General features: G+C 47.0%; 1 protein-coding gene across 1 annotated transcript in view; it reads right to left on the bottom strand.

The window, feature by feature from the left end:
• Nucleotides 1-14,466, bottom strand: part of DPYSL5 (dihydropyrimidinase like 5) — an 84,377-nt gene that overhangs the window by 8,892 nt on the left and 61,019 nt on the right. Inside the window, exons 3-9 of the mRNA XM_065927215.1 lie at nt 13,414-13,572; nt 11,199-11,378; nt 10,312-10,380; nt 8,108-8,152; nt 6,195-6,270; nt 5,124-5,280; nt 459-600 (exon numbers count right to left, since the gene is read on the bottom strand). Of these exons, the coding sequence (XP_065783287.1) occupies nt 459-600; nt 5,124-5,280; nt 6,195-6,270; nt 8,108-8,152; nt 10,312-10,380; nt 11,199-11,378; nt 13,414-13,572 (828 nt within the window). The remainder of the gene's footprint in view (nt 1-458; nt 601-5,123; nt 5,281-6,194; nt 6,271-8,107; nt 8,153-10,311; nt 10,381-11,198; nt 11,379-13,413; nt 13,573-14,466) is intronic.

Raw genomic sequence — 14,466 nt, 5'->3', positions numbered from 1 at the left:
TATTGGTAAGTGCAAAAATTTGAAGCAGTTGAAAGTTGCAAACATCAGGGAAGCTGGAACTGAATATGGTGCTTCCATGGAAGGAAATCTTGTTTAGTTATTAACAAAGACGTTTTTAAAGAACTTTTACTGATATAGGAAGACACTCAAAATACACTGTCATATGAAAAAAACAAGATAAACCCAGTAATTAAAATAATGTATGCTGCATGCATAGAGCTTGGGAAGAAATATACCAAAATATTAATGATTTCTCAGTATGGAATTATGTTTTTTTCTAGTACTTTTCTGTATTTTCCAAATTGTCATGCTAGGACTTCTTACTTTTCTGATCAGGAAAATAAAAAAGACCTTTTCTGTTTTGTCTTTAAGTGAAACAGGAGCTGTGGTTGACCCAGCCCTCCTAAGTGTGAAAATTCTTCCGTGGCCCAGTGCCGGGTGGGGCCCTGGGAACGTACCACGCCTCTCTCCCAGATGACGCTCATGCGGTCCTGAACCCCGGTCACACCGTGTGGGATCTTGGTGAAGTCCTCCTTGCCCATAGCTTTCTGCTTCGTGGTGAAAGGCCGGTGATCTGATGCCACAATGTTCAGAGTATCACTGGGTAAAGAGAAGGACGTGACCAGTAAGGGGAGGGGAGGCCAGGGTCCCAGAGGGTGAGGACAGTGATGAGAAAAAGCCTTCGCTTGGGAACCTGGCAAAGCTGGTTTCAGTCTCCGCTCTGATACTTCAGAGCTGTATGACCTCTAATGAGTTAATCTGTGAGAACCTCAGTTTACACATCTGCAGAATGGGAATATGTGCTGACCGTGGCACAGAATGCCAAGATCATAGAAGATATCGAGAGTAGTCTTTGAGATGTTGACTTTAAGAGTTAAGAGAACGAACAGAGAAAAATTGAACTTAAGAGTTTAAAGTGAGAGGGGGGTGGAGGAAGTTTTACTTCCCCAGAAACATATACCAAGTCCTTCTCATCACCCTGCTCAACCCCCACCAGGCCCTGCTGGCAACAAGCACGTGCTTGGTGAAATATTCAAGTTCTATGTTAAGCTTTGTGGAAAGAGGATGGACAAGATAGAAGAGAAGTCTGGCTTGATGAGCCAGCGATGACACGGCAGTGGGTCATCGCCGTTGCCATCCGTGACCATGGTCCTCAGATGGTTGCTGAGGCTGTGGTGGGCAAGGCATGGCGGGGCTCTTGAAGGACTCCTGGGCCAGTTCAGAACTCGGGGCGGAGACTTATGTCGGTGAGAGTTCACACGGTGGCAGACCCTCTGCCTGAGGAGGCAGGCAGATGACTGGCCCGTGTTCAGAGATCTCTGTAGGCCTCAGAGGTGGTGAGAGGGAGCGGGGAGGGACGCCTCCATTGCCCAGACCAGGACAGGCTCAGGACGAAACACGCTAAGAGGGCAGGGAGGGGCCTAGCTGGAACCCGGGGGCCTGGTGGGAGAGGGGACGGCACAGCCGGGGCCCTGCCTGGAGTCCAGTTTAACTTGTAGGAGTTACCAAGCCTTGTGTGTGCATGTGGGCCAACCAGGATGCCATCCTCAGAGGGGAATCTTTGAGCAGAAGGCATTATTTGGCTTGGTGAGGAGGCATATTCTTAAGGCTCTCAGACATTCAGGGTCAGGCTGCACATGGGGCTGCCTCCACTAGGGGCCTGGCAGGGCTTTCCCCAAATGACTACTATCCTTGGCAGAACCCACAGTGACATGACTTAACTCCTCCGTGGCAGGGGCTTGCAGCTTCCGGCGCCAAAGATGCTGCTGTGGCGCCCCTGAGAACTGCAGGAGGGCCTCCTCCACTGAGCAGATGGTTTGTTTTCGTGTTCCCAGAGACCCCCACCTCCCCCAGACCCACAGAACCTGCCAGCGATAAACAGAATCTTCAGTTTTCACTTTCTCTCCAGTGTTCTCCAGACCCTCTGGGTGGGGCTCAGATCCAAAAATGCTCATTAGCATCAGGGGCTGAGGACCCATGGACCCCATGCTTTAACAGACAAGTCTAACTGAGCCCTCACCTTTCATAAAAGACCCATACACGACTAAGTGTTCGCTAGGCAGGAGTGAATGAGGGGGGCACATTCCAGAAGGGCTTTTGGGGACCCCCCAGTGCTGCCAGGAATCTGGGAGATATGACACACCCATCCCTACTCTTTAAAACATCACTAACTTTTGTTAAAAACATGCTGACCTGTGCTTAGTCGCTCCGACTCTTTGAGTCGTATCTGACTCTTTGTGACCCGATGGACTGAAGCCTGCCAGGCTCCTCCGCCTATAGGGATTCTCCAGGCAAGAATATTGGAGTGGGTTACCATGTCCTCCTCCAGGGGATCTTCCAATCCAGGGATCGAACCCAGGTCTCCCACATTGCAGGTGGACTCTTTACCGTCTGAGCCACCAGGGAAGCCCACTTTAAAAATATGTAAGCTTAAATGAAAGAATTTCTGGTCTCTTTAAGAAGTCAGATTTTAAATAAAGGACAAATCCTGACATCTACAGATTGTACTTTTTACCCTGATATACCTAAAGAGATCATATCCTAAAATAGATCATTATAAAGCAGCTCATATTTTCTTATAGAAATACATTAATTAGTGCGTGGGTTTTCCATCAAGTACTTTGCATAATACCAATTATCACTAAAATGTCATTAAAGCAAAATTATAGTAATCATGAATTCCTAAAAATGTTAAAAATATGCTCCAAATTCTATAAAATTATACAAGTTTACAATATGCACTGATTAAAAAAGGGATCCAAACTATTCTTATAATTATTCACATGAAATTATAATTCTTTTTAAATGAATAGAATTTAGTTGAATAATTTAAATATATTTGACAAAATAAGCTAGAAATAAAAACTTGAAATTATTCAATTAATAATACTTTTCTTCCTCTGCCTATTTAAATTTGTGTGGGTTTGGGCACTGTAATTTGGGTGAGTTGGGGAATTCATTACCTTTTTGTTCTTTCCATAAATTTGCTTGTGAGGTATTTCGAAAGATTCTTTGACCTTGGAACGGAGCCCAAACTATTATCATGGGTTCTTGATACTGGTTTGTTTTTGTTGTGTTGATAATAGTGAAAAGGAGGCTGGTTTTTCCCCCAAACAAGCATTTTTAAAAGTAAGAGCTGATCTAGCATTTCTCCCTTTACTTTCTCAAATTGGTTAAAACTCTCAGAGCTGCCACTGCTCAGAATCTTAGCAATTTATGGGACAGACTATAATTACTGCCACTGTGCCACAGCATATCTTACCCTTCCAAGGGCCACTATGGCCCTAGAACCCTACCACCTGCACTCCAGGTATATTTGGAAAGCCCCACAATGCTCTTTAGGTTCTTAACAGAGCAAGATGTTGCGTGGAAATTTTTCAGTTGTTAGTCAACCAACCAGGACTGGAAACTAAGGACATGGATGACATAAATACCCCATTAGCTAATGACAGCCACCTCCAACTGGGGCTAGTCACTTCCCTCAACACCCCCAACATCAATCTAGCAGAAGTGTATCACCACCCCCACATCTATAAAAGCAGAAGACAGGGAGGGCAACTGAGGTGTTTGGTAGAATGGAGAGTCCTGTAGTCTTGCCCTTCTTCCTGTTTTCATGAGTTGAATGGTACTTTTCCTCTCCCCCAATTAGTCTACCTCAGAGTCAAGAAGAGACATTTGAAGAGGTTCACCTGTGAAGAACAGAGGTGACAGGAGCAGGCCCCTGCTTGGAAGATAGGCAGGTGGGCCTGCCTGAGCCTCTGAGTGAGGAGAGCCAGGTCATGGGGGTCGGGCAGCCTGTAATCCCATCAGAGGGAGCAGCAAAGCTGCGTGAGCCTCATCTAGGCCCAGACTCTGCAGAAGGTGATGGGGCTTAAGCTGCCGGCCCAAGTTCTTGTTCACAGGGAAGCTGGGAAGGGACAGGTTAGAGGAAGTAAAGATGGGGACGCCCCTGGTGGTCCAGTGACTAAAACATTGCATTTCCACAGCAGGGGCCCTGGGTTCAATCCCCGGCCAGGGTACTAGGTCCCACTAAAGATACCACATGCCATAAGGAAGATCAAAGATACCGAGTGCTGCAACTAAGACCCAGCAAAGCCAAAGAAATAATTTCTTTTTTAAAAGAAGAAGTCAAGCTGGATTCCATCTTCTGTGTCAGAGGACGGCATGAGAGTGGCTCAAGAGAGCCCTTATCTGGGCACATACCCTGCATAAGGAGGGCCCAGAAGCCAATCACCTTCTTCCAGAGAAGAAGCAGCATCAGTTAGTACAGGGGTACAGGCCATGTTTGGGTGTGGAGCAGGGTCCCCCACTCCTTTAATCCTAATCCCCACCAAATTCCCCAAGCTGAGAGTCAGGAGGAGAGGAGACTGACTTTTAAACTGAACCTGGACTTTAATAACCAAAAGGGAAGAAAAAGCAATGGTTTTTACCATTACCTAAGGGTTACTAGAGGCAAGAAAGAATTTGCAAGCCAGTACTGGAACCAAACAAAATCTTTCTATGTTTTTGTCCCACCAAAATCAGACCATCCATTGAAGCATATTATCTAGATTCAGATTGAATGGGAAAAGCAGTTTTGGAAAAAACAGGAACTGGAGAAAAGAAGGTCTGGAGGAAGAGGTTAAGGAGAAAGAGGGAGAAGGTGTGGAAGAAAAAGGAAAAGAGGAAAAAAGGGAGGGAGCAACACAGAAGAAGGGAGGGACACACAATGAGAGGGAACCACGTAGGAAACAATGAGAGGGGGAGGTGAAGGAAAAAAGAAGAGAAAGATCCACAAATATTCTCAGATAAGTCAGAGTCTACATCCTATAGCTCCAGTGGTCTTCAGTGTGTGATAGCAAGGTCCTTTGAAATTCTGAATAGCCACTGTTCACAGTTTTATATGCACTCTTTACTTGTCACCTCAGAAGCTCTCACTCCCAGTCAAGTGGTCACAGGAGCACCATGGTATGGTAGAGGCTTTGGAGAAGGTAACAAAAGCAAAACCCATTCGCTGGACACAAGGAAACCAAACTTAGGTCGGATTCGGGGCCTCTACGATATCCCCTTAAAGGTCTACAAGTGCCCAGCATGGCCCGAATTATGACGCAAGGCTGCATCATGGTCCAGCCGAGGTGCCTTACTTGGCCAGCAGGCTCATGAGGTAGGTTGACGTGTTGGTGTCCAGTCTCAGGGGAGGCACCGTGACATAGGCGGCCGCGTGGGACCAGTCCTGGTGGTAGTAGTGTAAGCCCGTGAGCGTGGCGTGTGCGGTGGTGGTCTCAGCCAGCACGACCTTCCCTGGAAGAAAAGGGGAGTCCGACCATCACCAGGAGGCCAGTGAACCTGGGGGAGCATCGGTCTGAGCCTCTCCCTGGGCAAGGAAAGGAGCTGGTCAGAAAGGAAGGGACTAGCCTGAGCTCGGCTGGGCATTGGAGACCTCAGCTTGGGTCAAGGCCAGAGTGCTCCCTGATCCCAGGAGACAGAGGTGGAAGGCTGGGTCCACAGTGCAGGTGAGACCCTGGAGGAGGTTTAGCTAGAGGAGAGGTAGGAGGCGGGACGCAGAAGGCAGTGTGGCGGGAGGGCTGGAAGGCCCTGATTTATATCCCCAGGTTCGTGACTGTGATCTTTTACACCCGTTATCAGCCCCTCATTGGCACCCTGAGCTGGGCCGAGAGTACAAGCATGGACAAAGCCTTTAGGTGTGGCCAGGTGCTCAGACACACAGGTGTCCCAGGGCTGGTACCCTGGGTCCCTGAAGGGGATGTTCAGCTCCAACGCTGTCATTTCCCCAAGGACTTCCCAGGCATTTCCCCTTGAAATGTCCGCTGGAACTCATCCAGGATTTTATGTTGGCTACCAAGGCAACCACTAGCAAAACCCAAGAGACCAAAAAAAAAAAAAAAAAAAAAACAAAACACACACCCACAAAAAACAAAAAACCAACTAATGAGTGAATTTAAAAACTTGGAAAATTTAATTTTACCAGTCAGAGGACAGGTGACAGATACTTCTGTAAAGCTGTTATGCATACATGTGAAGAGGAAAACACTGATTCTAAAGGACCAACCCCAGGTCTGTGCAGGAAGACAGCAGGGAAGAGAAGGGCAGGGCAGGCTCAGGGCCTGGCCTCAGGAGCTGGGAGGGAAAGTGCATGGAGCTGCTGGGTGCCCCTCACACAAGGGTTAACAGCACAGCCCACCCTACTGACTCACCTTGCATCTTAGCAGCTGCAATAACATCACCGGCTGAGATGCTGGACACGTTGACCAGATAGATGGGACAGTGAGTCTAAACACAGGAAACATGGTGGGAAGGAGAGAGCATCAACCCCATAACTTAACAGGCATCAAGATGACCAGATCAGATTAGTCCTGGCCCCAGCACTTCCCCCTGCATCACTCAGCACCCTCTTAGGCTGATGGTCTTCTGCACAGAATGCGGGCCAGGTGGCTGCAGGCTGGAGAAACCCCACAAAACAAGGAGGGGACAGGTGATTCCTGGCACCAGAGCCCATAAGAGGAAAATCTGGGTAAGATGTCGAGTGCTGAACCTCACATTTTCTACCAGCCAACACCAAGACTATTTACAATTTAAAATGAGGGACTTCTAATGTCCTGTTCATGAACGTGAAGACCTAGATACAGTTGTGTATTATGTCCCATATCTAAAATTATGATGCCTGCCATCTGAAGGCTGCTTTATCAGCAGACAGAATGTACCCTACCCTGGAGAAGAATGTTACACAAGAGGTTCAGGATTCAGTCTACATCAGACAGGACCAAGTCTTACAAATGGACACCTGGATTATAACACTGAGTAGCTTTTCCTCTACTGAACTGTGCAACCATGGTCCACCGTCTCACTTCTCTGGGAATATGTTTGAGCTAAAAAATGAGGAATTGCCCTTTTGTTGTTCAGATCTTTCCTTATTCTGGGGTAAGTTTCCACCAGGAAGTAATTGCTAGCATAATTATTGCTATAACAGTAAAATGATGTCTTTGTCCAGCTTCTAGACTTAAAAAGGGCTAATGGAAAATTTTCCCCAAATGTTATTCTAGTGCCTTCTTATCAAATTAGGAGGATATAGAATTTAGGAACTGGCCTGACATCTGAGGTGCTTGGTACAAGTTTCCCAACTAATTCTGAGACCAACTGGACCTCTGACTTTTGTGTTCCCCTGGTATCCCTAACACCACACCCTTCACCCTCTGCTCACAGCCTTCGAGGTAGCTCAGGCCTTTTCAGAGGAGAAGTTCTCAAGTGTGAGTGCCCATTAAAATCATTAGTGGGCTTGTTAAAACATGGATTGCTGGGCATCACCCCCAGTTTCTGATTCAGCAGGTCTGGACAAGCCTGAACATTTGCTTTTCTGAGTTCCTATTTCTAATAAACAATGTGGATGCAGCTAGTCCAGAGACCGCACTTAGAAAACTAGTGTTTTAGAGAAGGTAATTCAGATTATCTGAGCAAAGGGAACCCTCTAACAACAGTTCAGGAGAGGAAATGACCTTGATACAGTGTTCTACTGGGTATAAAGTACTTTTTCCTTCCATGATTCCTTTGATCCTCACAACCCTCCTGTAAGGAGTGGGTGATAACATCACTCCAATGAAATAGTCTATTGGAATGGTTGATTGACTGGCATGTGACCGGAAGCTTGTCTTTGGTCAAGGCCCCACGTCTCTTGCTGGTTGCCACCACCACACTGCATCAGTGCCCCCTTACCCTGAACTATACCAAGAAAAAAGTCACGAATGGCCGAGAGCTAGAGGTCTAAATCGTGAATCTCTAAGTAAATAACTTTGTTCCTCTAGAAGCAAGAGGTTCCAGTTGCCATAAGGCTCTGTGGTCCCCACCTTGCCCCACCTCCCTTGGGAGTCGTTTCCACTTGAGCAATGAACCAGGTGTCAGTAAACTCAGTGGGGTGGAAGAGAGAGCCAGTGGCAAGGAGCGCTCCTGTCACGGCTGTGGGAATAACAACGTTCGGTTAGCAAACGATGTCCATTTGGGGTCCTGTGAGCCATACCTGGTGGTAGCACCCAGAGCAGACTGGGACTCCACTGTCTAGGTTGGTTTCTGACCCCAGAGTTGAGAATGGGCTGAGAGTGAGCTGGGGTGTACTTACTCTGTTTGCAATGGTGATAACTCGGTGAGTAGCTTCTGCTTCCAGCTGTTAGGAACAGAGGAAAGGAAGAAAACAAACTTCATCATCTTCTCAAGCAAGCTTACCTCTGCCTGATACCCCACCTTGCAGAAAGTGCTGGAATGTCTGACTCAGAGCTGGAGGGGCTAACTGAACCCACAGGCAGTGGCCTGGGAGGAAACCCTGAGCAGGGGCATCAAGCTCCAGCCACCTCTGTTCAAACTGAGAGCATCCCAGGACTTAGTGTTCCGGGCGTGTCTTCGCTGGATGCTACTCAGGGCTTAATTCAAAGGCAACAAAACAAGGGCAAACAAAAACATCTCCATTGGTTTCTGGTGCCTTCTCTCCACAGCCATCTCAGAACTGTAGCAAAGGAGCAACACTGATTGATTTTAAGCTGGAAATTAGCCTAGATCAGGATTTCTGAATCTTGACACTATTGACATTTTGGGTGAGATAATTCTTTGTGGTGGAGGCTGAATGGACATTGTGGGCTCTTCAGCAGCAGCCCCTACCTCTACCTACTAGATAGAGTAACATCCTCCCCCTGAGTTGGGATAACCCAAAATATCTGAAGCTCCAATACTTTAGCCATCTGATGCAAAGAGCCGACTCACTGGAAAAGACCCTGATGCCGGGAAAGAGTAAAGGCAGGAGGAGAAGGGAATGACAGAGGTCAAGATGGTTGGATGGCATCACTGCCTCAATGGACATGAGTTTGAGCAAGCTCTGGGAGATGGTGTAGGACAGGAAAGTGTGGCATGCTGCGGCCCATGGGGTCGCAAAGAGTCAGATATGACTGAGTGACTGAACAACAAATTATCTCTGGACATCACCGAATGTCCCTGGGGAGCAAAATCTCCCCAGATGCTCCCCTTTAATCAGTAGATGAAGATGGTGGTAATTCTTGCTTTTATTACCACTATAGTCAGTGCCTTGCTCCTCTCCTGGCAGAACTCCACAAAGGGCAGTCCTGTGCCCATTACCTGCCCACCCCTGTTCTCACAGGCACTCTCAGTGCATTGCCTTTATTGAAGTTGGTGTGTCTTTATCAACTCTGAGGTGCCCAGATTGGAGCTACATTCAAGGGCTCGGACAGACAGGGACAGACCCAGGGCAGGAGTGAGGTGGGCTGACCAAGTATAAGCTGACTTAGCTCCTGTCAGATGGTAGAACCATCACATCCTGTCTCCAGCTCATCCCTCAAGGCTTCCCCATCAATCCTTCATGGGCATCCAACCACCACTCTTCATTTAAGGCTTTGAAGAAACAGAAAATAGCCTTCCCTTCACCAGTGCTGGGGGATATCTGAACAGGGCCATAGGGCAAGAATGCATTATTTATCTAATGTGATCCTCCAGAGTCAAATTCTTCAGAAAATGGGAACTGGAGGGCATTTGTGTCAACATCTTGCAAAACCATGCAAGGGTAAAATCAGAGGGCAGAGGAAGGGCATGCCTCAGTTACCATTCTCAGCGACAAACAGGAAAAGAGGGAGAGAGCACACACATGTGCCTCTTGTTTCTAGTGGGAACAGTCCAGAGTTTTCCTCAGACACTCAAAGGGATCTCAGCCCCCAAATGCTGATTCACTGGCTTATAGCCTGGAGTTTCTTCTAGCATCCGAAGGCTCTTTCAGTCTGTCTTTTCTCTCCCAATTTGGTTTTGGCCACTGCAACCCCTGGCATGCTCACACGGCCTCTCTCAGACCCTTGACATCAGAACCCGACCCAGGCAGTTCTGTTTCCCCAAAGTGGTCTTCCCCAGGGAAGTTCGAGGCCTGGTCAGCGGTAGCATGGCAGCAGCGTAGTAGTATTATTAGTTGCACACTCCTGTCCGACTCTTGGCGACCCCATGGACTGTAGCCTGGCAGGCTCCTCTGTCCATGGAATTCTCCAGGCAAGGATACTGGAGTGAGTTGCCATTGCCTTCTCCAGGGTATCTTCTTGACCCAGGGATCGAACCCAGGCCTCCCACATTGCAGGCAGATTATTTACCATCTGAGCCACCAGTGAAGTCCCAGCTGTAGCATGGAGGAGGCTGCTCCTTGGGAAGCTTCCAGATGGGAATTTCACCCGTGGAGAAAGCAATACCATACAACCTGTATTCACTGATGTCTCATGCATCCCAAAGATTCTATGAATCTATAAGAAGGACGTTGACAAAGAACGCAGACGTCTTTCTCACCTCCTCTGGACGGCTGATCTCAATGCCTTCTGGGCCTGTGATACCCAAATCTAGTGCTTCCTTTGCTCCCTGAATAAGATCAAAAGAAAGAAAGTGAGAGAGAATCAGAGAGATACAAAAAACATAATCCAAGGGACTATAAAATATGCTCAGCTCAGCCCATGTCAATAGGCTTGCTGCTTTTCTCACTTCTGTAATACTCATCTTCTAAAAAGGGCAGGATTAATACAGGGCTCCCCTGAGACTCACTTCATAATGATTGAAAATATTTTTTTCCTCTTAGAAATACAGTTCAGTCATCAGCCAGCAGGCCTGGGACACTAAAGACAAGCACTCTTTATTGATCTGAAAAATCAGAATTTCCTCACTGGAAATCTAGTTAAATCTCCAGCTTCTAGAAATGCCTAGATTAGCTTTCACCCCAAGTGTCCTACTTAAGATCCAGGAGTAAAATGGGGCTTGTCTGTCTTGGTCCCAGTGAGAAGATCTCCCTAATACCTCTGCTCCTCTGAGGAGGTCCAGGAAAGTGGAAGGTTGACTCTTATTTATTCTGTATGTCACATCTCATTAAAAATATTTCTTAGAGATGCTCCACATTCCTTTGTGGTAACTGAATTTAAATATCATATTAGAATGAAGACATTATCATTCAAGACTTAGAAACCTTTTTGAACTACAAAGGAAGATTTGTTTTTTCATAGACGCTAGAAAAGTTTGGATTTTTGGGCAAAGAGCTGTCATCTGGGGTGTTAACACCTCACACTTTATTAGAATTTCTTATAGAATTTGTTTTATCTGAGCCCTTTAGGATGGGTCACGGGTGGTCAGGAATTCCCCTGAGAATTGGTGCCCCGCCCCCTCTTGCCCAATATTCTCTACTGCCTTGCCTCAGCCACGAGCTCGCCATTTTCAGCATGGACTCGGGCGATGGCTCCAATATCCTTGCAAGCGTGAAACACTTGGTACAGTTCGCTGTCCCGAAGCATATACAAGTCCTTGTAGGTCATGAACATCTGAAAAGAGTTGACTCCCTTCTCTCTCACCAGGGTCTCCATTTCCACTTTCACCTGGAGAGCAAAACGCAAAGGCAATGTCGAGTGAGTACAGGTTATCAAGAGGTTGGCTGGCGGATGCTGGCCCGGCGTGGAGCAGAGGTAGCTCAGTGGATGGAGTTGCCGCGTGAGCACCCGTAACCTCACAGTATGTCACTCCCCTCCCACTGCACAGGCTGCTGTGAGGTCACGAGAGCAAATGGATGTGGAAGTGCTTTGAAAATTGTCCAGCGTGCTACAAATATAGAAACCCTATCTGGGCATGTTTCTCATATCACATGAGCTTGTCTATGTTTCTGTCTCCAAATCAGCCTTGTTGGTAAATGCACTAATGACTTTCATACCTTGGTCAGTTCTCTCCATCCTCATAATGGAAGGGGTGTTACAGAGAAGGCATACTAATACTAAAAATCCAGAGACCTAGGGAAAAATATAATTCAGGGACAAAGCCAAACATGAAATAAAGCTATGTGAATAAGGAGATTGATCCCAATACTATTTATACTAGGGGAAAAAATGGAAGAAACATTGGTCTGACAATAGGTAAATAAATTGTGATTCATCTACTTGACAGAACACTAGGTGGCCATGGCATTGATGGTCATGAAAACCATGCAGCCAAATGGAAAATGCTCATACTTAAAGCAAAAGAGTTACTATGTAAAAAGCAGGTATGAAAAAAGACCAGAATGAAATGAGCTAGAATAGCAATAGTCATTATACTGGGGGTGACTGGATTATGAACTTCCTTTCTTTCCTATTTTTAAAATCTGTAATTAGAAAAAAATTTTGATTACCATAGAAAAGAATTTAAAATTCTAGATACATGAAAATCCCCACAATCTTTGGGGACTTAGGGATGACTGGCTTGGCCTCAATGTTGAGGATCTGAGTGGATCCTTGATTCCAGTCCCTTGCTGGGGGAGGGAAGGGAGAGAGGCTCAGGGTAGGAGGGGTCACCCACCCAGAAGGGTGTCCGAATTGGACAAAACCTCCATCTAAGATAAGGGATGGTTGACATTCAGTATAGATGGCATCTTCTGCCCGGTACCAGGAGGGGAGTCTTCATGTGGGAGGTGGGTGGCTCTGCAGCCTTTCATGAGCACCCTTTTGGAAGTAATGGGCGAGACTGGCTGAATCTCACAATCAAGGCTTATACTCAAGGGCAGAAGTGCAGTCAGGCTTTTAGTTACCAGCTCAGAAGGGAATCAGGCTCTTTAGGTCAGAGTCCCCAGCTGGAGAACTTTGTAAAATCTCTTAATACTTGTTTATTTTTAAGATCCCAGGGCACCAACTCAAGTACTGGCACATGGTGATTAATGAACACTTGATGAAAGAATGAATATTCGGTCTGCGTCCCCAGGGGCAATAAGCAGTAAAAACTCCAGAAGTGAAGCAAAATCTAAATGCCTGTGAATCTGTTTTCAGGAAGAACAAGGAAGTGGGAAGCCAAGGAGCGGGGCTTGGACTCTGGCCCTGGGGCCTGGGCAACCGGAGGTCAGGATAGCCAGGGGCACAGAGGCTGAACTGACACAGGGCCCAGTGGGAGGTGGCCTCAGGGCGCTTAGAGCAGGAGCTGGGGTCCAGCAGGAAAGAAGCACCCATTCTTTCTGGGTAAGATGGCAAGATCCATTCTTAACAGGTGGCACTGAGCCAGGACAGGACCCTCTGTTCTGAGACCTCAGTGCTGTTATTTCCAGCACAAAATGATTCGACCCTGGGGGCTGACCCCGCTGCTCAGCAGCGACCCCTTCGGTCAGTGGTACCTAATGTAAAGCGTCAGGACATGCTGACAGCCTGGTGGTCAGAGCAAGGAGCTGGTGCTCCCTGTGTATGTGCTGGAAAACTGACTTTTTAAATTAAGCAAGACAGCCCCCGCCACAGAGAATCTTAAGTGTTTTTTGTTTTAGCATTTGGGGGAGTTAGGATGCTGGCGGGAGGGGCATTCCTCACTGTAGGAGAGTGTCACCCACAGCTGGCTCCCACCGAATGGTCCCTCCACCAACAAAAGCACTGGTTCTCCTTTCAGGGTTCCACCCAGCACTGTTACCTTGGGAGCCCACCAGGTGATCCCCACGTGCAGGGCATAGTCACAGCAAACCTTGGGGTCGGCCAGACCCCGGCACTTCTCGTAGGCTTCCACAAGGGAGGTCTCCTTGTCAGGCAGGACATGGCCAATGATCATGGTGGTGCCTCCAACGAGTGCTGCCTGAGGGAGACGGGAAAAGCCATCTGGTTACATCTCTACCCACATCTGAGTCGTTGCATGGGAAGACACTGGGTCCTCAGGTGGACATTCAGGACAACCATTGACTCTCCCACACAGGAGGCAGGGAGGCCCAAATGCAGCAGTGTTCGGGAAACTGCGAGGAGCTGGAGTTCCTGGGTTGCACACAGGAACCGGTGTATAACCTACATCATTACTATGGATCCAACACACAAACCTGCTTCTTCCTCATCTTAGGTTGTGGCTCGGTGCTTTGGAAAAACCACTTAGTGTGTTTCCTCAGCCTCTATTTGCCAATGAGACAATTCCCCCCAGATGATTTCTGACCAACTTGAATATAGGAGTGAAGTCAAGTGAAAGTTGCTCAGTTGTGTCCGACTCTTTGCGGCCCCATAGACTATACTGTCCATGGAATTCTCCAGGCCAGAATACTGGAGTGGGTAGTCTTTCCCTTCTCCAGGGGATCTTCCCAACCCAGGGATCGAACCCAGGTCTCCTGCATTGCAGGTGGATTCTTTACCAGCTGGGCCACAGGGGAAGCCCTGAATATATAGATGAGGTAATTTTATAATATTATTTGTAATATTATCTAGTTACAGATATACATGTAAACCATAATGAAGTTATAATAATATTATTTTAGTTAGATATATATGTAAACCATAATGAATAAAATATTAATTTGAATATATTGTTTTGTTTTATTCTCTGACATTTCAAATCATTATCTTTGTTTTCAGTTTTTCCAAGAACATTAACTTTATCTCCATTTATTTGTTTGAGATAGCATTTTAGGTCCCTGTATGATTTATCAGTGAAAAATTACCCAGGTGTGATCCCTGGGTCAGGAAGATCCCCTAGAGAAGGGAATGGTAA

Source organism: Muntiacus reevesi, chromosome 3 (genome assembly GCF_963930625.1).
Source record: "Muntiacus reevesi chromosome 3, mMunRee1.1, whole genome shotgun sequence".
Lineage (NCBI taxonomy): Eukaryota > Metazoa > Chordata > Mammalia > Artiodactyla > Cervidae > Muntiacus > Muntiacus reevesi.
This window is presented reverse-complemented; position numbering and strand designations above follow the sequence as displayed.